Raw genomic sequence first — 24,759 nt, 5'->3', positions numbered from 1 at the left:
AATTTTCACAATGAAGTCTCACGGCACCAATGTTCAAAACGGCGCTTTGTCACTCCGAAAGCCGCGCTCCCGTCTCGGGTTTGTTGAAAGCCACGTGCCACCGATAATGAACCCGTGTTGGCCCGAGGTCGAATCGCAGGACAGCCTATCACCACCTGTTGCAGTGTTTCTTCCTCTGCACCACAAAGGGGATAGTCCGTCGATGTGTTCACCGTAAAGCGTGCTCGCCACGAGCACCATGCCGTATGTACCTCTGTCAGCAGCACTTTCTCTTGTGTTGTATCAATCCATCTTCGCAATTCTATAGAACTTAAAGCGGCACGGTTGACATTTTCTTTGCCGCCTCTGTCTATTCGGCTGCCTCCGCTTGCCGTACTCTTTCACGAAATTTCATGCTTGACGCTCCTTCATTAGCATCAGGCTGGTGCTGATGAACATCGGTTCTCCTCATCTAGGATGGACCAAGACATAAAAACAAAAAACAACGCGTTCTTTAGTATTGAAATCAAATTAATGTTTCTTTAGGATCTGTGCGAAAAACCGGCTATTTTTAGTTTTCTTTAATTTCTGAACTTAACCAATAAACTTTTTAAATGCGCGGCTTACATGCTCTGGTGTGAATAGGAAAGTTGTTGAGCGCCGGGTAAATAGCCCGACCCAGGTGCTTCCGGTGAGGTCGTCTTAACCTGGAATTTTTATTTGTTTGTTTTCGGGGGGAAAAAGATGAAAGCCCACGGAGTTTAATAAATACCACGTAACCGAGCTCCATGCACACAAATGCGCCGCAACTACAACGATCTTATCCGGCACAAGCTTTGCGGGTCTGTGTTTCTGCTGAATATAAAGCGCTACCCTATAGGCTAGATCATCGGAAGCAACTGCATGGGTCAGACCATTTTCGTGGCTGTCGACAGTTGTCCTACTCACACCGGAGGAAAACATTTATCGGTTGTTGTCTACTAATTGTTCAAGTGGGTGGAACGAATGTTACGTAGCTCATAACGTATACTTCCTTTCAGTTCGAACAAGCGCGTCCATTTATTTATTTATTTTTTAAAATCTTGATCCAATTTGTATAGCTGGGACACCCTGTGTCTACGTGATATGCCACTTTCAAGCCCACTTTTTTTTTTCCTTAACTTTGACTGGACAGCCCACCGGCGTTTTCATTTCCTGGCAGCTTAATCGACCACGAGGAGGAATAGCGTGGGGGAAAATGGAAGAGAAAGGCGGAAGGGAGGGGGAGGGGGGGGGGGGGGGGGTCTTCCTCGCTCCCACTGCGGGAGCTGTCGCGGAGTGCGAGTTACTTCGACATCACACGTTTGTCTACGGATTGCAAGCTTTGTCTACGGATTGCGGTAGCGCGCGCCCCGTCTTTGTGGAACGAAATTCGTAATAGTTAATTTGTAGTACCGTAACATTGTGCCCTTGCGAAAGTATATGACTCGCACACTGCGAACTTTCTACTTTTGGCCCGAGAGAGAGAGAGAGAAAAGTTATATTTGTCCAACAGAATGACTATCCTGCTCATCGGGGGTTACACCCGGAAGGTGGGACAGTCGCCTTACTCTACAAAGCGTCTTCTCGACATTTATCCATGTTTACTCTCTTATGCGCCTTCTAAACGTGCTGTAGTGGTCCCCGTGGTAAATGATGTCATGGTACAGGATGAGAGCTTAAAGAACCCTGACCTCCGCTAGCAGCCGCTTGCTAACTGGCACCATGTTGAGAAATGCGAGACCCGGTTGGCCCACTGCGGTGATTGGCTGGTCTTACCGGACGTATCTTACCGAACGGCCCAGTGTGAACTTCCGCGGTCGCAGGCTACGTAAACGGGATTTCCAGCAGCTATGCGCCCTGCGATAAATACGACACTTACGACGGGTGCGACTGTAGTCTGAACGCGGCTTTAGATGAGTGAATTAATTTTGACGGTTCGAAGGTTAGAGGGTGCTTGGTTATGTACGCTGGTTGATGCCCTGCCGTATTTAGTGACCTTGGAGGGAGTGTGTTGGCAAGGTCTGAGAGCTGGTGAGGGAGCTTTGCTTCTTTCGTTTCTTCGCTCTGTTTCTAGTCGCCTAATTTCAGCTGTCTAGGGGCTAGACCGCCCTTCCGAAGGATATATACACTCTCACGTGGGAAACAAGTCCATCAGGAGAAGGTGTTTGTGGCATTACGGTTTCACAACGCAGTAAGACAGCTCTGAAAACGCCGTAAACATGATTATACGAGAAGAAAATCAGTTCGCCTCAAAGATAATGTTTTTCTGAACAATTTAACTTCGATAGCAGGTGGCCATTCTAGGTTTTTTTGTTGTTTTTTTATGACCCGATTTCGCACGTGTCGTCATCTGGCGTTACAGGTGTAGGAAAAAGTGGAATTTCCCCGTACTCTTTCCCGCACACGATCAGATGAGTGGCAGCATATCTAATGCCTATAGAGTGTATAAAGGGAATGGGAGAGCTCGTGCCGCTGCTCGCCTAGCGTTTATTTAGCGACCTTTTTCTTAAACTCGCATGACTTAAATCGGCCGAAGAGGCTTTCAAGCCTGTCATTTCTCGAGATGCACTGGAATACCGCGAACAGCTCTGGCCTCCCTCCCCGCTTTGCCGTGGCCCAGTCACGTAAAGAACAATTGTTGGGCGAACGCGGCTTTAATTCAGCTGCCTTTTGACAGAGACGCGTACACTCGCTACGAACTGTTTAGCCACCATTTTGAAGGCAGGCACGCAATTTTTTTAGTTGTATTTCATTTTATGGCTCCTTCTGTTTCAAGTAACGTGGCGATGATGTGAAATCACATTTCGTGCAATCCACGTAAACCATCGCTGATGGTGGGTATGATGCTAGGTGTGCTGCGTCGGCATAGGCCTTCGCAGCTTGTGGTTGTACGTGAGGCGTAGTACGCGCGTTCCCGGATTTGTATTGGTACAGTAACCGTTAAGCGGCTGAGTTGCTGAAGACCTCCTCCCACAGAGCTTGTTTAGACTCTGTGGGACAGGTATCATTCTGCTCCCCTGTACGTCTTGCTGGTGGTGCAAGAGGTGGCGGAGAGATATGGAGGGATCCCGCGTGATGCGGCACCGCTGGAGCAGGCTAGCCGTCGTGCGAACCGGGACGAGCGGGAAGAATGGCGAGAAGCTGCTAAAGCCTTCTCAGCTGAGGAGAAAATCTGGTGGAAAAGATTTTGCGGTGTGGTGAGGACGAAGCTGGTGTCCTTCACTTTGCTTCTTTTGTCGCTTTTCGTTTGTTTGTACTCCGTGTACAAACTCTCTTCACACCCTTACCACTTCAGTCTTTTATTTTGTGCTCCTCCTATCCCCGTGTGCTCCTTCTTTTCAGACTGCTGGAACCATGGGCGTCTAAAAGTTGCCTGCGAGGCAGTGTACCGCGTTATATACTAGCACACTGCGGCCGCACTTTGGAGTAACCGTGGAACCATTATTTGGGTTAATTTTGTATTTTTACCGCGGCTCTGGCTCCGTTTACGTCTTCCTAATCGCTCCCTTCTGTTTTAACTCCCCTCTCCCGCCACATTTCTTCCTTGCCTTAGCGCGCCGGCCTGAGAACGGGGTTAATTTATATGGGGCCAGCTTTATCGGCCGGCACCAAACGGCTATGTAGAAGGTTGTTGCAGGAGGCAAAAGCTTGTCGCAGGGAAGGCTGCAATCAATTTACTTCTCTTCGCCCAAGTACTCTTTTCTTTAATTTTGCTCCTGTCTCTCTTGCTTGCATGTGTGTGGATGCACGCAGTCCCGCCCTCTGCGTGCTGTTGTTATTTCAGGGTGGCGCCTAAGCAGGCGCTGCACCGCAAGGCAGAGTTGCTGCGGTGGGCGCGCGCCGAAAGGAGTTTTCACTTGGCGCATTTCACACGCTGGCGCTTCCCCGTTTCATGCTATGCTCATAGGTTCTTCCAGCGTAGACCGCTCCTGCTGCTTGTATGAAGCGGAGCCTTCGCGGCTTAGTACATTTCTTCTAGTTGCACCCCCCCCCCCCCTCCTCCTCCTCCTTCTTCTTGTTCCTGCGTCGGCCGTCAGTCGGTGTTTGAGCTTGCTCTTTCGTTGTTTTTTTTTTCTTTCTTTTTATCATTTTAGCTTTAGTCCGTTTAGTTCATTTTTCTCTTTCGCAGTCTTCACTTTATTCCATTATCTATTTATTTGGCTTTTACCTCCCTATAGCGTTTGCTTCCTGTGCCGTCTTTTTTTTTTTTTTTTTTTTTCCTCTCTTTTTGCTGGACCGTGATTTGTGGAGGCTCTGTTCTATGTGTTCAGTTTGCTCGTTGTCGTCGCTGTCGTGGAACTTGTATATGCGCGTAATTGGTGGGATGTCGCGCGTCGAAAGAACCGCATGGTTATCTTGGCCGGGTGGACACCACGGCGTGCCCTTCGCGGCGCGGAATTCACCGTGTGCACGAAGTTGAGAGGGACCTAGCATTCTTTTTGTTTCTGGTTATATCTTCGGTTTGTTTTTTTGTTTTTTTTGTTTGTTTTTCTTGTCGCTGGTGCTCGTCCTACCGGCGGACGTTTATATTTAGTGTTTGAACTACGGCCAAGCAAATGTGTTGGCATGCGCGGTGAGTTAGCTGATTCTTTGGTGCGGTCCGTTTCCGTTTTCAGTTTCTTTTTTTATTATTATTATTTTGCCTCTCTGCATTACGGTTTCAGCCGTGGCTTCTTTATTCTTTTTCATTTTCCTCTGAAGTGATAAGAAAAATTAAGTTTATCCTTACGTAGAGCTGTGCTAGTAAACGCGTTTTCTTGCAAGCTATGCAGATGTTGAGATGCGGAGGTGCCATTTTCATATGACATTCCATACAGTGTCGATAGGAAAAAAAGAGGGGGGTGTTGAATGAGGCCAACAAGGCATGACGCCGCCGCGACTTTCTTTACTTCGTTTGTTGCGCTGTACTGCGAAGTTGCTTGCGTTTCGCTTTTCTTTTGAAGGCCCGTTTTAGCCCGCTCAGGACTCGAGGTTGGGACTATAACTGCTGTGTGCATAAAGTGCTTTTCGCGCCTCGCACGAGCATCACGCTGTCGCTGTTCTCTCTTTTTTTTTTTTTTTTTTTTTTTGCGGCTTGCTTATTCCCGCACCTCCTCCCTTTCACTGGGTGAATAGAGACGATATGGGGCGTACATAATAAATTTTAATGGCTCCGGCGTCCCGCGAAATTGCTACCGGCGCCCGCTCTCTTTCTCGCTCTCTCCCCCTCCATCTCTCGTTAGGTAAAGCCTCTCTCTATATACTTGGTCCCCAAGTGTGTACTCTCTCTCCCCGGTTAATTTTTTCTTCTTCTCTCTTTTCTATTTTAATCGTCGCCCGCGCACGCAGCGTAAAAGCGTCCGCGGTTTTCTGAGCACATTGTCATCCGCCGAGAGCAGATAAGTCGGTCCGCTGCGCGCGCGCTCTCCTACTCCCCCGAGCGGCGCATCCCCTTATTTTGCCGCGGGTAACCGAGTTTTTGAGGGTAAACTACGCGTGCGTGTGTGTATGTGTGCGGGGAGCGAATGCACTCGGTCCAGTACACGCCGAGCAGGCGTTCGAGTCGTGTAGGAAATAATCAGCACCCTCGTTGCTGCTGTCGTGCGTCGTCGTCGTCTCGTTTAACCGTTTCGTTGCGCAGATGGAATTGGCTTCTGCTCTTCGGGGACCTTCGCGGGCCACTCCGCCAATCTTGTGTGTGTGTGTGTGTGCTTTTTTTGGTTTTTTTTTTTTTGTTTTTTTTTTTTTTCACACTGCGCATTTCTTTCTCCCGACCTCTGCAGCCTAGTCGTGTTTGAGGCGTATATGAACTCGGCTGGTTGCCTTCTTCGATGCACGCGCCTGCAATTACACGCGCAGTTTGACTCACAGGATTGCGGATACTAACTTCCGCGACTGCGTGAGCTACAGGGCCGCTTCAGTTGCCTTATACTTGCAAGGATGCTACCGTCATGAATGACGGGGAACGGTAGAAGAAATATCCTCGCTATACCGCTTTGATTTCTCGGACCAAGCACCACGGAAGCTGTGCCTCTGTTATTTCATGTGGGAAGGGACTTAAATATGCGTAGAGGGGATGTCCACCATCACCACTCCCTTAAAAGGTGAACCATTACGCCCTCGAGGACAGCCAGCCACGGCCACGGTTTGTCTCGAGATCATTGTGGGCTCATGTTCCCGGGCGAATCGCTTCCCTCCTCGCCGAGAGCCAATAGCTGAACAGAAGAGATTCACTCCACTTAGTTGCGGGAAGTGTACATGCGCGCTGTTCGCCTGTTATTGGTTTTCGCCTCCTAGGTTTTCCGTTATTCGCCTTTTACTCAACATTTTTATTTCTTTTAATGCGAAGGCATTTTTGGTTCATGAGTGCCGTGTTACAGAACCTGTCGTCAGAGCGTGTCCACACGAAGAATTGGCATTTAGGAAGAAAAATCGTGTCTCCGCCAGTTATCGAACCACCATCCAAACAGATCAGCTTCCTTGGCCGAAGTACGACAGCGCTATACTATCGCCGCAGCAGAATACACCTCGTGTAAAATGCAAAACATTCTCGCGCTGTGCATTGAAGTCTTCACGAATTTCCATCTACGTCGCGCCTCGATTTAACATAGGTAAATACGCCATACTCATGCGCCATCTGGCTGAATGCAACCGAGGTCCTCCAGCTTAGTGTCGGGTGAAACCACCAGGCGGCGCCACAGACCTCAGTGCTTTCGCATTACTGCACCTAAGCAGACTTAATTGCACCCGAAAAAGCATTTGACTCAGTTGAAACATCGGCGGTGATGCAGGCATTGCGAAATCAGGGGGTAGACGAGCCATACGTGAAAGTGCTGGAAGATATATATAGACCGTTTACAGAGAGTAGTTCCACTCATCCCTAGCAGGTGGCACCACTAGGACGGCCGTCATTGCTGGCCTTCGGAACGCATCGACGCGCAGTGCGGACTGCTGCGCTGTGCGTCTTGTGTAAGAATGCCGGCAGACTTTTAAACACTGCTGCTTTGATGCAGATGTCATCTTTATTGTATAAGTATTGTGCGAGGAAGTAGAGTTAATGACCCTGTTGTTTACTGCGGAAGAACAGACTGTGTTTTCTACACAAGGTGCACATAATGGCCTCTCGGAGGTGTATCACAAGTTCATGTTTCTTTCTGGGACAAGAAAGCGCCTGTGAGTTGCATAGAAAGGCTATACCTCACACACCAGCTCATTTTAGCGCCGGAAGTAGCTATGAGAATGCAAAAACGACCCTGGCGTTTTCTGAGGAGTTGTATAATGCGTCTTGGCACTGCTGCCACGTTAGTTTCGCAGGGCTTTAAGAAGTACCTTGACGCGGCTATTAATGTCTGCGCATTTATAAGAATTGATTGTGCAGAGAGGCAAAATCAGTGTAGGTATGTCAGTGAATCTGCTTACTTTAATTATAGTACTGTTCCCAAGAATGCGTGATCGAATCCTGGCCTAGCTTGACGGCTGCTTTTCGATGGAGACGAAAAGCCAGACGCTCGCGTGTTGTGCAATGTCAGTGCACGATAAAGAACCCCACGGGGTGGGAAAACTGTCAGTGAATCTGCTTACTTTAAGTATGCACTGTTACCAATGATGCCGGATCGAATCCCGGCCTCGGCGGCTGTTTTTAGATGGAGGCGAAAAGCCAGGCGCCCATTTGCTGTGAAATGTCAGTACACGTTAAATAACCCTAGGGAGTGGCAATTTCCGGAGTCCTCGACCCATAGCCTGAGTCACTTTAGGACGTTAAACCCTAAAAACCAAACCAAACTTTAATTAGATAAGCACTACTGCAATACATGTAATAACTGCTGATTTTATGAAGATAATGCACGGGTAATTGATGAAATTTACCATGATAAGATTTTTTATATCCCTGCTTGCTGGGACTACCTACTGTGGGTTCTGAATTCCGGTGCAGTTTACAGTCATTTTCGCCCGAGCGCAGGTGAATGCCTCTGAGCACCTGATGCGGCCTTCGAGCAGCGTAATTGTCTTTTGAAACCAGGACGTTTACAGGAGACAAAAAAATATGTAATAAATTGTCGGGGATTACACGCGCGTCCATATTGAGCAGTAAGTATTGTGTACAATGCTAAATGGTGAACATTCATAATGCGTCTCAGCCAGCACGGTCTGAACTTGCGTTCGCATTTTGCGCAAGAAAATTTAAAGAAAATACGTTTGAGGGAATAATCAGTTTGCAATATCCAGTTTTACAGAAAACCGTGTTTCCCACAAAGAACGCTAGAGAGGGATAAAAAAAAAAAAAAACAAGCCGACGGCTGGCGGGTTTGCCGACATGTTCTAGCCAATGCAGATAGTTAGGAGGGCGCAATAAATGAACTGCGTGGTTAAATTAAATATTTTTTAGCACCTGCAAACACTATGAGCATTCACAGGAAGTTTTTTGGCTATCTATAAGCTCGTTGTCCCCAGCGATAGCGGGTGCGCCGCCCCGTGCAGCCGATTACCAACGCGCCGGAAGACGTCAAACCAGAAGGCCCGAAGGCCGGCGATGGCGGAAGGAAGTATGGCAGCGCCCATGCGCTCGCGCTGTAAAGGGTCTATAGTGGCTGCACAGCAATAACCATAGTTCTGCATAAAGAAAGTAACAAAATTCCCATAAAGAAAGGTGTTAGGCAAGGAGACACAATCTCCCCAGTACTATTCACAGCTTGTTTAGAGGAAGTATTCAGAGACTTGGAATGGGAGCAGTTAGGGATAAGTGTAGATGGAGAATACCTCAGTAATCTGCGATTTGCTGATGACATTGCCTTGCTAAGCAACTCGGGGGATGAACTGCAAATAATGATTGATGGCCTAGACAGGAAAAGTAGAAAGGTATATGCTTAAAAATGAATATGCAGAAGACTAAGGTAATGTTCAACAGTCTTGGGACGGAACAGCAGTTTACATTAGGTAGCGAAGTACTGGAAGTAGTAGGCGATTATGTCTACTTAGGACAGGTAGTAACCGCAGATCCGGACCATGAAAAAGAAATAACAAGAAGAATAAGATTGGGATGGAGCGCATTTGGCAAGCACTCGCAGATTATGACTAGCAGCTTACCGGTATCGCTCAAGAGGAAAGTATACAACAGTTGCGTCTTACCTGTACTCGCCTATGGGGCTGAAACGTGGAGGCTAACCAAGAGAGTTCTACTTAAGTTGAGGACAACCCAGAGGGCTATGGAACGCAAAATGGTAGGGGTAACATTAGGAGATAGGAAGCGTGCAGAGTGGGTCAGAGAAATAACTCCAGTTACCGACATTCTAGTGGAAATTAAGAAGAAGAAATGGGCATGGGCAGGACATGTAGTGCGAAGAGAGGATAACCGATGGTCGCTTAGGGTAACAAACTGGATTCCAAGAGAAGGAAAGCGTAGCAGGGGGCGGCAGAAAGTTAGGTGGGTGGATGAGGTTAAGAAGTTCGCGGGGGTCAAGTGGATGCAGCTAGCACAGAACCGGGTTAAGTGGAGAAATATGGGAGAGGCCTTCGCCCTGCAGTGGGTATAGTCAGGCTGATGATAATGATGATGATGATGAATTTTTTTCAACTTTCATTTACGTTCCATGGTGCGATCATATCTCACGATGCTTTTTCTTCCCCTTGGGCGACGGCATTTTATTCTGTGAGTACAATGCCCTAAATGCGGTTATGTGTGCGCTAAATCACTTTTTGGAAACCTCTCTAGGACATTCGACAGCGCGCAGATGACATCTAACTGGGCAATGTTTGACAGCATCACGATCAAGATTGCAAACGCGATCCGGATATTTCGGCGCATCATGAATAGGCACAGGGGACTGAGCGAGGACAACGCTATTCAAATGGTCCATGCTTTTGTACTCTGTCACATCACATACGTGGCTGCAGTGTTCAACTGGAAAAAGGAACATCAGAGAAGGCTTGAGGTACACATACGCCGAGCTTTCAAGACAGCGTTGGGGCTCCCCGATAATGCCTCCACTGAACTACTCTTACAGCCAGGAGTGCACAATACCCTTGCCGAAATCATCGAGGCACAGCACATGGCACATATTGCACGCCTATCAAGCACCAAAGCGGGCAGAGAGATTCTCGTCAAGCTCGGCCTGAACACCATAGTAGAAAGGGACAACGTCCTGCAGTTACCTAAAGTCGTACGAGAAGCAATCAGATTGTCCCCCTTCCCAAGAAACGTACACCCGATCCACATGTAATCAAGGAAGAAGGCTCGCCCGCGCCAAAGCCCTCGCTGCGGACGCGGCACAGTTTCCCGACCAGACAGCTTTCGTGGATGCAGCGTACATACCGGGAAATTATGCCTGCTTGGTAGCAGTATTCGACGGACACGGGCGTACGCGCAACTCACTCACACTTTACACCAAGAAGCCAGAGGTAGCTGAACAAGCAGCGATAGCACTAGCTCTAAAAGACTCGAACTTCACAACTGTATACAGCGACTCTAGAGCAGCCACTCGAGCTTTCGCCAAGGGCGGGATAGACAAGACGACGCTACGGATCTTAGGCGGAAGTAACATCACCGATCACTCCATCGTATGGTTCCCGGCACACATGGGCAGCTTAGGGGGCGGCCTACGGAATCTCAATGAGATCGCACACGAGGCGGCGCGAGGACTCATCGACCGCGTCCCTCCGGTTTCCCCTGCTACTCCACATATCAAGTACAGAGATCAATTATTCACGTACAACGAGCTCACTAAGCACTTTTGTCTAGCCAGACGAGCATTTCCCCTCCCGGATAAGAAATTAACCCGCAGCCAATCAGTCACGTTACGCTTGCTCCAAACGAACTCATATCCCAACCCCTTGCGCATGAAGCACATCGACCCAGACTACGACGAACAACATGTGTGTGAACGGTGCAGTCGTGTAGACTTAAACCATATGCTGTGTGGTTGTACATCGAACGACGCCTACGCCAAGAAAGAACAAGGAACATTGGGACAAAGTGTTAAAAAGGGCTTCACTACATGATCAGCTTCGGGCTGTCCAGGAGGCCCGCGCGGCGGCGGAGAGCTTCGGGCTCTCTGTGCCGACGTGGGAACTGCCCTCTACACCTGGCGCCTAGCCGAGTGTCCTTCAGGACCCCTACTGTGGAAAATAAAGTTTTACCAAACCAAACCAAACATACGCATCTTGATGTAGGGGTTTTATTGCGCTAAGACAAGGACATCGTTTTTCTTTGCGCTATAACGCCCGTACGTCAAGATGAACTAACAGTTCGCCTAGCAAGAAGTTTTATCACATACGTATGTGGACATCCCTGTATGGATGTGCAAGACGGGCCTGGTATCGTGCCCGGTATGTGTTCCACGTGCGGTGTGTGTGGAATACAGAACTTATGTTTTGTACTGTGCATTGCACACCGCGGAGATAGGTGTGTTGTTCACTTCCTTTGAGAAGACAGGAGCCCCTCGCAGTTCACTTGAGGATGTCTACCCGTGCCGAAACTGCTCTTCTAGAACGGAGATGTCACGCCTGCTTTTAGTGTTCCTCCGGAACTTGGATCTCGATAGAAGGAAATAAGAACAGCGCGCCAACTAGCCCGTCAAAATGGTCTCTTTCATCTCGACTCCAGATGTTAACAGTAGGAATTGACTAACTGTTAAGCGCACCTCGCCCTTGCCAAGCTTCCGCGCATGCCGCTCGCTGAACTGCAAATTTGAACTAGAGGGGCACAACCGGACCCAGGCCTTCGTTATCAATTAGTAGCAGCAGTCGGGGTGTCGGCCAGGCCTGCTTTTCGGGCGTTTTTCTTATTGGCGCGCTTGAGGTGTCCACCAATATGTTAATGCGCCCCTTCGTTCTTTCGAAACAGGTTCGTTTTTTCACACCGCAGATACCGCACTTTTTTCGGTCGTAACTTCCTTCCTGCTGGCTGTGCTACGCGCCATGAGAGGCGCAATTCGCAGATGGACACGCAAAGTCGAACAGCTGCGGTGAACGGCGCTGTGGGTACAGCTTTTCGCTGAGGAGGAGGAAGAAAAATGGCTGTGGCGGAAAAAAAAAAAAATTGACAGTGGTTTAAGCATGTTTAAACAGTTCTAAATGAGCGATAGCACGTCTTTTGTGCGTGCGTGCGTGTGTGTGTGTGTAGGGGGGGGGGGGGGGGGGGTTAGCGCTTCTTTTTATGTTCTGCTCGTCGAGACCTTTTCAGCGACTTTTGACATCTAAGCAACTGTAATATTAAATACAATCTGTCCAGTGCAATTGTATACTAGACATAAGTAATCCGAGGATTAGGATGACGTACATTGTGGCGTAAAACTCACTTTTTGATAACCGTTAATTAACTGTGATGAATTGCGACGTGTAATGAGTTATGCTCAGTTATACTCGATGTAGGATATTCAACGGTATAGCACTTGTGCTGCTATTATATTCGACATAAGCTGAACAACGATATAACACCTGCCCGGGTGGCGCAGTGGTTACGGCGCTCGACTACTGTGTCCAAGGATGCGACATCGAATCCCGGCCTCGGAAGCCGCCTTTCGGTGGAGGCGAAAAGCAAGGCGCCCGTGTGCTGTGCGATGTCAGTGCACGTTAAAGAACCCCAGGTGGTTGAAATTTCCTGAGCCCTCCACTATGGCGTCTTTCATAGCCCGAGTCGCTTTGGGACGTTAAACCCCACAGACGAAACCAAACTTTTGTTGCTGTGGCTTGACATTGTGGCTTGAATTTCCTTGACATTGAGCTGAGATATGTCCAACGGACGCAATCCACCGGTGCTCGACTCTTGCAATAAGCAGACCTATCGCTTTAAGACTCTTTTGAAAACGTAGTTGACCAGCCTTTGAAGAGTGAAACCCTCAAGAAACCCTCAGTAGTGAAACCCTCAGCCGCAGTGGTCGGCGCCGCTCTTCAAGCACAGTCGAAGCAGGGGTGGGTTGGGAATGGGAGCTCTTTTTATTGAGGCCTTAACATTAAGCCACCGCCTAACCGCGTTGGCGCAGTGGTAACCATGCAGTTAGAGGCTCTGAGCCGGCGTACCCAGTTTCGATGAATGCGAAACGCAAAATGTGCCCGTGTGCTGTGCGATGTCAGTGCACGTTAAACAAACCCCAAGTGGTCATAATTTCCTAAGCTATCCGCTACGGCGCCCCGAGTCCACCTTTGGTCATCGAACCTAATAAACGAAACCAAGCTTCACTGTGCGCTTGAACGTCGGCTGAGATCCTCACAACTCTTGCTGTGTCTCGACACTGCCGCACTCCGTACGCGTTTCATTGACGCGCTGGATTAGGCGTTTGTCGTAGAGCGGAATGGAGCAATTCGCTGCGCGGAGAATGATTGTGCAGGTATCGGAGAGTGCAAGAACTGGTAGAAAACGATCTGCCTCATTTTTGTTAGGGAATCCATGCGTGCGCGGCGCTCTCGTGTCTGTCCGTGGTGCACAAACTTGGGAAACGTGCAGCCATTAGCTACGAGCCTAGCCTCCATGTCGACCTATTCTTCGCAGTAGTTTCTTTTTTTTTTTTTCGTAAGCTTGCGTGTCGTTATCGTTGCGTAGACAAGACGATCATGGGAAACAGTGTAGTTATTTTCTGCTGTGCTAACCTCGTTCGTGTGCATGCGTGTCCCGGTCAACTGCGAACAGAAATTTTCGCCCGTTCATTTTATTATTATTATTTTTTTTATGTTTCAGTTGTTAACGTTCCGATTAGCGTGGTGCCTTTTTTTTTTTTTTTTCGGGAAGAGGGGGGGGGGGGGGGGGGGGGGGTGATTCTTTATATTGAGAGTTCGCGAAGAAAATACATCCAAGGTTTTGTCGCCATCCGCCGCAGTGCTGTTCATTCGCGCGTTCATATCCGTTTGCGTCAGCAGCACACGGTCTCGTCCTACGTTATCTCGTCGTCGCGGCTGTGACCGAAGTCAAGTTTCGCCACTTCCGAAGAACCTTTGTTTGTACCGTATGTTTTGTTTACTTCCTTTTTTGTGTGCATTTGTATGTTCTTTATTTTCAATCTGTCGCTGTTTTGTACTCGACGACGCACAGCAGTGTTCTCCAATGCCCGTCGCGATGGGCGTGGCCCGCTCCGCCCGGTGCTGTGCCTCCTTATTTATGTATATTCTTCTTCCTCACGTACGTTTGTCATTAGGCGGCGAATACGTGCCGCGTCGTACGCAGTTCCCGCGCAATCTGCGGCGCAAACAGCCTTGTCCTTATCTATACCCGACCGGGCAATTAGTTCGGTGGTGGTGATGGTGAGTGGGGTGTATACTTTCTTCTTTTAGTTGCACCCGCTAAAAAGCAAAAAAAAAAAAAAAAGGAAGTTACAGCGCCGTGCGGATCTGCCTCTCCCTCTTTTTTTTTTTTTTTCTTGTTTACTTGCATCTTTGCGATTTTTTTTTTCTCTTCGCCATTCTTCGGAGGCTTCTTGAGTCGTGTCTGCTGCTTGCACCTCCTGCGCACACCGTGCTCCACCTTGTTCACGGAAACGCAATAGTTCGTTTATCATACTTGGTTCCTTTTTTTCCTTTTTTCATCATACCCGTCGCGGGCGCGTTTGTTTTGAGGCAAACCAGAGTGCGATATGTAGCCGAGCGTATATTCTCTATTGTATAAGATAGTGGTGGTGACGACGCGGTGGTAGTATGGGGATGCTGATAAGTATTTGAGTGCCGAAGTCATGTCCGGAATTCCAGACGTGCAGTGGCAGTAAGGCCAGGTCTGGATCAACTTTGGCCACCTGGGATTAATCTCGTCATATCGGGGACTCCAATTAGCACTGTCCCGCGTCAGCTGCCTCCGCCTTATCGCCATCGAAGCCTCTTGATCTCGTCCTTCCTTCCTTTGCAATCTACTCGTGGCCTTCTCCTCTCCCCATTGCATGCCCGTCGTGCCAACTTCTAACTCGCGCAATGTCACTAGCCCTGTCTGTACTCCTTGTGCATTTCACTGCAGCGTTGTTTCTCAGTTTCCCCTGTCGCTTTGCCGTTGACTCGTCGCCCCATTTGTAGGTTTTGGTAAGGGTGCGGTAAGTCATAAGAAAACGGGAAGATCAGCGAAGGAAGGTCAGCACCACGACACTTCCTCGTCCCTCTTCTTCTCTCGTGTCCGTCGTCGCGGCGGTTTTTTAGCTATTCAAGGAGAGCGCCGGTTCCCTCGAATTGCTCTCGAGTTCGCCATAACTTGGTCAAGCTTCTTTCGCTACACTTCGTTGTGTTATCGACGTTACGTTTCACGAAGACTGGAGCATAGTTATCACTCAGTAACACCTCCACTCGTCTGCGAAACTGCGCCGGCCACGTGAAGACAGGTGGTTATCAATCATGTCGGCAAAGTATCTGCATCAAATCTCCGTTCATGCCGGCTAGCACTGTGGCTTGTGCTCTGAATCCACGGCTACGATCTTTCCGGGGGAAAAAAAAAATCGCGTAGCCATGAATGAACTTTTTGATGCGAGCCGCCGTCAGAAAGTGACAGTAAGAAGGCAGGTTTATGATCTGTAGTATTTAATGCCCCAATGCGTCTCATGCTACGAGAGACTCCGTAGCGGGTAAACTTCGACCTCCTGAGCTTTATTATACGTGCGTCGACAGCACACGGTGAACGGGTGCTTCGCGTTTCGCCTCCGTCCAAACGCGGCTACTGCTGCCGCGGGATCGAACTCGGAAGGCGTAGGTTGGTTGGCGGCACAGAAACAGTATTTTTATTTATTTTTTTTTTGGCAATCAAGCGTTGATTTCTGCTACAATTTTTTTTTTTTTTTTTTCTGCTGGGTCCGCATCAATTGAAGTGGTTAGTACGGAGTTACTCTCAGATACATAGCGGCCAAGAAATGTTTCGCAAGCGTTTGTACCTCTCTCTATTCTCTCTTTTATTTTTTTTTCATGTGGAAGAGGCCCTGGCGGTTGAATCCTTTATAAAACAGTAGTGCTTAAAGGTATTCTCTGCAGACGACTCATTCCAACTTCTGCATAAAAATCGACTTCGTTGTTCTTACTGGCTACGTGGACGTTTTTCCGGTAGCTGAAGATACGTTTATAGATGAGAAATTCGAACTTGAAGCATTTTCCCTGCTATTTGATTCAAACTTGTGGCGTCTGTACCGAAAACAAACCCATGAGCATCGCTTCGAAGCATTTCGAAGTGAGTGCAAAAATCAACCTCGACGCATCGCGGTTTGTTTGCGAAAACGGCCGGTGTCGGCGACACTTGTATTTCATCTTTGACTCTGCAGTGGAAGCAGCGTATTTGCCATCGCAATATTTGTAACCTATAGATACAGGTCAATTTCCAACTTATCTTCAATGGGACTTTTTCGCATAGTTTTTACAAATACTAAGAGGAGGTGACTGTGCGTAAGCTGTCTAATCCTTTTGCCAACGACAAGCCCTGTTGCGAACGGTGTCAGCATATACTTCGTAATGACCCTTAGTGTCACCCTGAGAAATATTCCATGCGCTTAAAATCATCGTGGGGTACATTCCTCCTTTGTAATCCTGCGCTAAATGTCAGTACAAAAGCAGCAGCCTGGCCCCGCTGCGGTGTATGTCCGAATTTGTAGCGGATTTTAATTGCGCATTAAACGCAGCCAAAAATTTCTGCCTTTGAACATGTGTAATTAGCGAACCTCGACATTATGTAAAAAAAAAAAATTAAAAAAAAAAAGACATTCGTGAGCAGCTTGTGAACCGGTCACACTGTTGCAAACGATGCTTCATACGCGTATATGTTCTGCGAACGCGGGCCCCCCTGCGCTTGCGGCTTTAGGCTTTCCCTCATTTACAGGCATTGTCAGGAGAAGCCAGCTTGCCGCAGTTAGAGGACACTCGTTATTTTGCGAGGGGAAGGGCTGATACTTTGCTAGGCGCAAGCCGAATGTTTTACGCGTTCGTATCTGTTATATTTAAATTGTACTGTACGGAAAAATGTTGTACTGTACTGTAAAAATTGTACTGTACGGAATAATGACTTCATCTACTTCATATGCACCTTTCTATGCGCCAAATTAAACTTTTTTCATTTACTGTTCCTCTCAACCTTTCACCTGCGTGGTGGATTAGTGATTAGAGGGCTTAACTACTGAGCCGGGGGACCCGGGGTTCGATCTCGGCCATGACGACCGCGTTTTGATGATGATGACACACTAGCCGCCCGTGTACTGTGCGATGTCAGTGCGAACTATTCAAATCTTTATTTGTCCTTTTTCGACAGTCGCCGGCATGCGGCCTTATCACTGTGATTCCAGCGCGCGGATCGTGTCTGTATTCTTTGTTTGTTCATGCTCGTTGTTGCGAGACGACGCTTTATATCGTTTTCTTTATCGCGCATGATGCCTCAAGATTTATCTCCAAGATTCCGGCCACTCGCGTGTGTTTCTACAATGTTCCAGGGTATGCTAGTCGCCGTTTGCGGCTTTATCTAGATGTTTCCTAGCCGCCTTTAAATTGAGCGTTGACGTTCGCGACAGGTACTCGTAATTCGACGACCAGCGAGCACGTTTGCTGCTATCACCGCCGCCGAGTTCAGCTATTTTGAGGACGCAAGTCTGTGTGTTCTTTGTGATCACAGCATTGTCACAGCTACGCGACAATATGTTAACTCCGGGCGATCGAAATAGCCGCAGCCCTCCACTACGGCGTCCCTATAGTCTGAGTCGCTTCGAGACATTAAGCCCTGTAACTAAACTAAACTAGACCTCCCTGTATTTCATCCATTTTTCCCACGTTAGTAGTTCTGACGACCTACAGAGCACCCAATCTCTTGCAACTGCTGCTGGGCGATGGGAGTATGGTCCTTCGTAAATTTCTCTTCATGCTTTCTTAGTCTTGTTTGATTGTAAATAACCTGCAATATGGTAATCATCAAACATATGCAGGTAAAATGAGAGACTTCTTTATGAGATACAAACAAAGGGAGAAGGGTGGCGGATCGGGCTAATTGGTGCAGGTTTGACATTTTTCGAAAGCACTAAAGCAACACGGATGGAGAAAAAACGGGCAGGGACGAGCGCTACTGTTTATTTTGTGAAACCACAAGTGTAGTATACAGTCCTCAAATGCTTTGATGACACCCGGGACTGACGGAAACCAGAAGACATGTGCAAGATTACATCAGTACACTGAAGAGACCAATTGCACAGTGGGAAAATAGGCTGGATATATTATCCTGTGGTTCAGAATGAAGAAAGAGTTCATGCAGCCATGGACACAGAAAAGCACTTCTGTTGAAAATAAAAGCTGGTAAAAAAAAAAAAAAAGAAAAGAAAAGAAAACTACTTTTAACTAAGTTCCTTCCTTGTTGTATATTGACAGTATGATTGTTAAGACACATGTAAGGACTGTGGGCTTGGTAGCCTCAGATTGTTCTTTCTTTTAGCTTTCAAAATCATTGTGAGGTCATTTTTTTATTGCTTTGTTAATGTTTTTTTTTACTTATTCTTAAAAAAGTGCAGTCTTTGCAGATTTTTTTCTAATAAACAATTTTTGTTCAGGTTTTTCTATTAATAGCTCAAATTACATGGAGCCGGCTGCATAATCACATTCCTCGTGCTGAAACGAGGTGTTCATAAACCTGTCGTGCATACTAAATGAGTGGTATTGGGAGCCTACAGTTTCAGGGTTGAAGATCCTCTCTGCTATTCTAGTTGCCCGTGATTTCATGACACTAGTTGTCTGTGAGCGTTATTGCAAGCATATGGTTTCATTTTGTGTAGCAAGATGTAGCTGAGCTTTTGTTTTCTTTTGTTTTTGCTTTCAGATTGTTCATCGCAGTCTCACACTGGGGGAAATCTTGGATGGCGACCGAATGGCGGAATCATTGTACAAGATTAACTTCAAAGGTACTCTCTGTTACTTGCTCATCTTCTTTTGTATGACCTCAAGTGGGGAAGAATAGGATGGTATTAGGTAATGTGCAGTACCTGCCTCACTCGGAGGGGACACCTTAGCTGTGCATTTGGAGAAAGGATGAAAGGGAGAGAAAAGGGTGAAAGGAAAGAAATTCTTATAGGAGCTATGGATCATCTCGCAAGGGAGATTCAAATAGCACAGATTTGTTAACCTTTTGTAAGGCGAAAGCTGTATGGATGTCTTACAGTCATGCAAACAGTAAAATTGCAATCCTTAAGCCTCTAGAAATTTAATGCATCACTTTCATGTTGCTTCAATTGCTGAATTGGTAGAAAAAGGAGGGGAGCTGTCCTAATGAGGGCTTCATAAGGAGACCTCAAATGTGGTATGTAGCTCTACCTCAGTCCTATCGGCATATTATAGAAAAGCCTTGCATGAAAATTGACAATTCCTTCAATAAGTATTATGAGTCAGTTGAATGAAAATGGCTCAACAGTTTTTCAAATCCTTTTTCCACCCTAATGGTCTTCTCCGAACTGCACATTTGTACTTGTAAAAATGCACGGAACACTAGGGGTGTCTATAGTGAGATAAAAACACATGGTCTTTTTCATAGTCTGGTAGCATTCAGGATGCGAAATTTCCTTTTTTTCAGCTCTTGGAGCAAGTAGGACAACATATGTCCTGCTGTTGTATAAAGGGTTAATATACCTATTCTCAGCAGAAAACGCCCTACTTGCATGTACTAGTTTCTGCATGACAAATACTGAATGGAAGCCTCAAGTAGAAGCATTAAAATAATATTAAGAAGAGTAATCACAGGCTATCACGTTAGAATAGCAGCTTAGTAATGAAAAACTAGTTAAGTTCGCATAATATGGTGGCAGTTCAGCATGCATCAGTGTCTGACTTAATCTGTGTTGATCGAAAGTTAACAATGTTTGTGTAGTTTCGGCATTCATAAGGAGTGTGATGCTATGGGCTTAGTAAAAGTGTGCATATACTTAGTGTTCATGTTTGTGTCGGGTGGAAGTGAAATAAGTTTTTGGGCCTAAACCTTGTGCTCGGGTACGCTCCATACTTCCCGTGTATTTTAGGTGTATATAATGGCACATTCCGGTTGATGATCCTGAGTATTGTGGTGAATCCTCAAAGGATCATTACCTCTATTGCAATATCAAGAAATCTTTATCAGCAATTGGAGCTCAAGACATGTTCCAGTCTGCAGGAGGCTAAGTGAGGTGATCTGCCATGGAGTGAGTTTCTCGTTAGTACACTGCATGGTATCTCAGACTTTCCACATAAGCACACTTTCTGGTTTTCTGGTTCATGGCGCAAAAAAGTTTCTTCATATCACCAACTGGATGTGCAAGGGGAACTGGCAGACAGGAGCCATTAATGCCATCACGTCATAGACTCAAGGGCAGAGTTTGTTACCCCTAAATTTTTTATGCTCTTTGCTGATTTTGTAGAATAAAATGCTTCTAGAAAAACAATCTACTTCATGTGCACCTTTCTGGTTTATTTTGGTCTCTGCGTGGATGAATGTGAAAAAATAAAGGAATTGGCATCCTCTATTTTCTCGGTTTTTGAATAATGGATCAAATTTAGCAAAAAATATGTTAACACTTTCAATTTTAAAGAGAAAGCACAACTGTGCTCCTAGCGAAAACAGCTGTCACTGAAATGTCTGCTTTTTAGCCACTAGCCATGTAGTCGCCGTTAACATCATTGAGGTATTATTATTGGCAATGCACCTCACACTTCGCACTTGTTTTCTTATAGGTTTGCTCCTGCGGCCTTCTAATAGTTTATTCTTTATCTATACAGTAAAATATAGATAATTCGAACTTCACTTGACCGGAAAAAGCGTTAGAATTATCGAATGGCATCGAAAAAGAAATCACAAGAAGCATGGTGAATTTGTTTGGCGAGAAACGGCAATGATCACCTGATTTTGTAGACGTACACAGTGCGACACATTTACCATTTTTTGCAATCCTATAAATGCTTCATTACGTGCGCACTGTCGGGAGCATCAAACTAGGACCGCTGGAAAATGAAGGCTTCCACAGCATTCATTACGGTGTGACGTAGTAGCAGAAGTAAGTGCCTTCTCACAAGCTGCCTGCATTGCCTGTGGGGCTTCACCGCACGATGCTCTGATCGACACTTGACGAGCACACTTTCTTGGAACAGTGGCAAAACCACGGGAATGTAAGCACTGAAAATGCCCAGTGCCGCGAATGATCGTCCCAAACGCTGCACAACTGTGATCACTATAACTGGTGCACAGCTGATAGCCATTGTCGCTGCAGGCTGACATGAACGGCGCAAGGCTCATGAAAGTGAAAGTGAAACTTGTTATTCTGCTCATTATTGGAGATGAGGCCGTCCGTGTTTCGTCATGCTTGCTGTTGTGCAGTCAACTCCACAACGTGCTGTTAAGGGATGATCTGGGTTTGAGTAGGGCTATTTTGACACTCACTCAGAGTGCCTAGTCGTGACAGCGGCCTAACCATTGCGAGACCTATAGCACTCGACACAATAGCTTAACATAAGTGTTGGCTGGGATCATGCTTACAGTAAGACTTCTCCATATTTTTTATTAATGGAGTCGAAATAACGAGCATTTAGTTGCAAGTCTCTAAGGTTGCATTTAGTGGAGCATAATTGTATACCGCTTTGTTTTGCATTACTGCTGGGAAATAATCAGCTACACTGACATAAATTTCCAGTTCTGCTTTCAACATTATATTTATAACATGAACAAAAGTGAATGCAAACTTAGAAAATCCGGTAAGCCTGCTACCCACTTGGTTTTGAATACCTGGCTGTTCTGGTACGGCTAAGGGAGTTACTGAGTAACATTGAAAGAGGTTTTTTTTGCATTCGAGGTTAGCAGGAAATGAAAAATAGTTGTGTGTTCTTTTTCTTTCAGTTTTACCCTGTCTCGTGCTTTTTATTTTGCTGGAGTGAAACTGGTTTTGATACTATAATGGCAATGCATTTTGCAGTCCCTGTGGATAAGAAAGTGCTGTGCACCGTGAACCTGTCGGCTGAAGAGTTCAAGAAACTAAAGGAGGCCATTGAAGATCTCTACTACTTCGAGTTCGTTTTAGGTAAGTGGCTGCTCTGGCATGATGCATAGGCTGTGCTGTGAAGCATTAATTAAAAAAAGGTTGCCACAAGTATGGCATGGCAGCCCGCTGATATGTCCCGCAGACTGTATGTAAATCCCTCAGTCATTAGTTGCAGCCATGTTGTATTCAGAGGTTATCAAAGGACCCTCACTCTGTCTGCTCGTTCACAGTAACTTGCACATGGCTACCAGTAACTTAAAGGGCTTCTTTTGCAAGAGTTTAAGATAGGTTTTGTCATTTTCACTGTGTGTTTTTTGTGGTCCTTGATAGCTGCTAATTCTTCCCTGCCTATTGTGCAGCACTTTAGTCGAGTGCCTTAACGTTGGCATAAAGTAATGTCACAGCTTTAAAAAATTGTCTCTGGAAAAGCTGCATGTTTAAGGAAATAGTGTAAGTTATATTTTTTAATTTTTGTTTCAAAAAAATAGCACTGTGGACTCCATGCAAATAATTTTTGCCTGCTGAGCTCCTGATGCAAGTTGGAGGCTGCTGATCTACAGGCTCATACGAATGCTTTTAGAAAGATGGTTGCTTGCTGTTTGTGTGCAGGATTATGTAGCTCATGTAGCTGAATGTAGAAACCCATTGTCGGTGCTGATCGGTTGATGTAAAAGATCAAATAGTCAACAAAACGGCTATTATTGTATGTGCCTTATGCACAGCGCATATCTGCTATCTTGACATGTTGTGGAGCTGATCCACATTGGGAGATGGATTATGTCCTCTTGAGTGCCTGTGACAAAGGTACGTTAGACTGCTTGGTGGGCAGTCACGTCTCAATTTGTAGGTCCAACGTGTTTTTACATCACATTTTGTGGCATTATGAATGGGAGTGGAAATTTCAAAGTATTTGGAAGTGTCATTCCCTGTTCATGTAGATTAGTTGTCCTGTATTTTTCGCACAGCCTTTCGCACAGGAAGGAATTTGATGCTTCAGCTTTGGCCTTTCATAATGTGCGCACCCAGCTTTAATTGCAGATTTACTTTTTGCAGGAACGGGACAGATGGGCTGTTTACAACAGAAATAAGATTTCCTGCATCATGCTAGTGGCCAAAATTGCATCTAGCTGCACCAAGAGACTGATTTAGAATTCCTTTCTGCGCTGTTGTCTGAAACAGATTAGGAATCAAGTAAGACCAGGATAGCCAACGGTTAGGAAAAAATACATGTCACAGTGCCATTTTGATAAAAACCTCGTTGATAAATTTTTTTTTCTAGAAAATGAGAGTAAAAAACATACTATTCAGCAAAATGTATGACCCGACCTGCCTGATCGAAAAGAAAAACATAAAATTGCTGAATGATGTACGAAGTTATTTGAATTGAGACTTTCGCTGCATAAAAGTGTAAATTAGTGTTTATAGACATCAAGTATGCACAGCACCCTTTCTCGCAGAAATTTGCTTATATTTGCATTGTCCTAAGTGCAGAAGAGGTTTAGTAACAAATCGGTTCGTAGAAGGCAATGGCGAGCCGCGATCGCTTCCTTGGTTGTTTTCGGATGCTTCGCCCCCTTACATAAGTGACATGTGAAGAAGCCATCACAATGGCTTACAGCCACCACATTTTTGCTCATGCTGCATCCCCCAGACCTGGCTCGCTTGTATGGTAGCAAATAGCTGTAATTATCAAGTGGTTCATCCCCTGTGCCCCTAAGTCACCGCAAAGAAGCCACTGCATTTCTCCATGTTTCCGCGGGTACAGGCGCCTAGTATGTTGGGTTGTTGGCGTTCTTTGATGTTGCGCCCTGTTGCACCTAGAAATTGCATGAAAGCAACTGCGGTGGGTGAGTGCCGCTGATCAGTTTTTCACATCGCGAGTGTTCACTAGCACATGTCCGGTTGACAGGAAAGCATATTATACGACTACAATTTGTAGAAATTTTGAACATAGTAACTGGGAAGTCGTGTGAATCCGGGGAAGTATTAACCAGGAGGAAAATAGTGTAACTGTATTGGAGATGCCTTACTGCCCGCGAGTTTGAGCGTATGAAACGGAAAATCGCATGAACTGGGAACATATTGTTACGGGCGAAGAAGAAGAAGCAGGCAATGGCGTGGGAGGCGTGCTCGCTCTAGGTCCGCCATCATTCATTAAATGTCATCTACCATCGCCATCGGTCATGTTCTGCCTCCTTTCCATCGGCTTGCCGCCCCGTAACATTTGGTGGAGGTGCGGGGTATATCATCATCACTCGGCATTCTGGCCCGTAACAATATCAACAAGGTTCTACTAATTGCTGCATTATAATGGTACAGAGAAGGCAGACAAAAGGCTGGCCTCATTGAAGGCATCTCTTAATGCTCCCATCTGCCAGCTTTTGCTGGCAATAATGCTAGAGGATTGATTCTTTAGAGACCGCAATCTGCAAATCGGTAACCATTCCTTTTACGAAGCTGTTTCAGCGTTGAACATTGAGTATTTATGCTCCTTCTCAAACATTTATCGGCATATACTGTAACCCCGCCGGGGTGGCGCAGTGGTTACGACGCTCGACTACTGTTCCCAAGGACGCGGGATCGAATCCCGGCCTCGGCGGCAGCTTTTCGGTGGAGGCGAAAAACAAGGCGTCCGTGTGCTGTGCGATGTCAGTGCACGTTAAAGAACCCCAGGTGGTCGAAATTTCCGGAGTCCTCCACTACGGCGTCTCTCATAGCCTGAGTTGCTTTGGGACGTTAAACCCCACAAACCAACCAAACCAACCAATCTTCTTTTGTAACATTGCTTTTTTCTTGTGTTTTTGTTTTTCTGTGTGTATTCTTGCATTGACAACTATTTAAAGGATCATTGTCACTGCTTTCTCTTTTTTCTTTT

The 24,759-nt window shown here is 46.4% G+C and overlaps 1 protein-coding gene across 1 annotated transcript in view; it reads left to right on the top strand.

The window, feature by feature from the left end:
• The window catches only part of LOC146191701 (transmembrane 9 superfamily member 1-like), a 123,540-nt gene that overhangs the window by 63,316 nt on the left and 35,465 nt on the right, over nucleotides 1-24,759 (top strand). The window contains exons 3-4 of the mRNA XM_084602218.1: nucleotides 18,710-18,791; nucleotides 21,819-21,923. Coding sequence (XP_084458344.1) covers nucleotides 18,710-18,791; nucleotides 21,819-21,923 — 187 coding nt within the window. The remainder of the gene's footprint in view (nucleotides 1-18,709; nucleotides 18,792-21,818; nucleotides 21,924-24,759) is intronic.

Source organism: Amblyomma maculatum, chromosome 4 (assembly GCF_055883805.1).
Source record: "Amblyomma maculatum isolate TAMU_Amacu chromosome 4, ASM5588380v1, whole genome shotgun sequence".
NCBI lineage: Eukaryota > Metazoa > Arthropoda > Arachnida > Ixodida > Ixodidae > Amblyomma > Amblyomma maculatum.
This window is presented reverse-complemented; position numbering and strand designations above follow the sequence as displayed.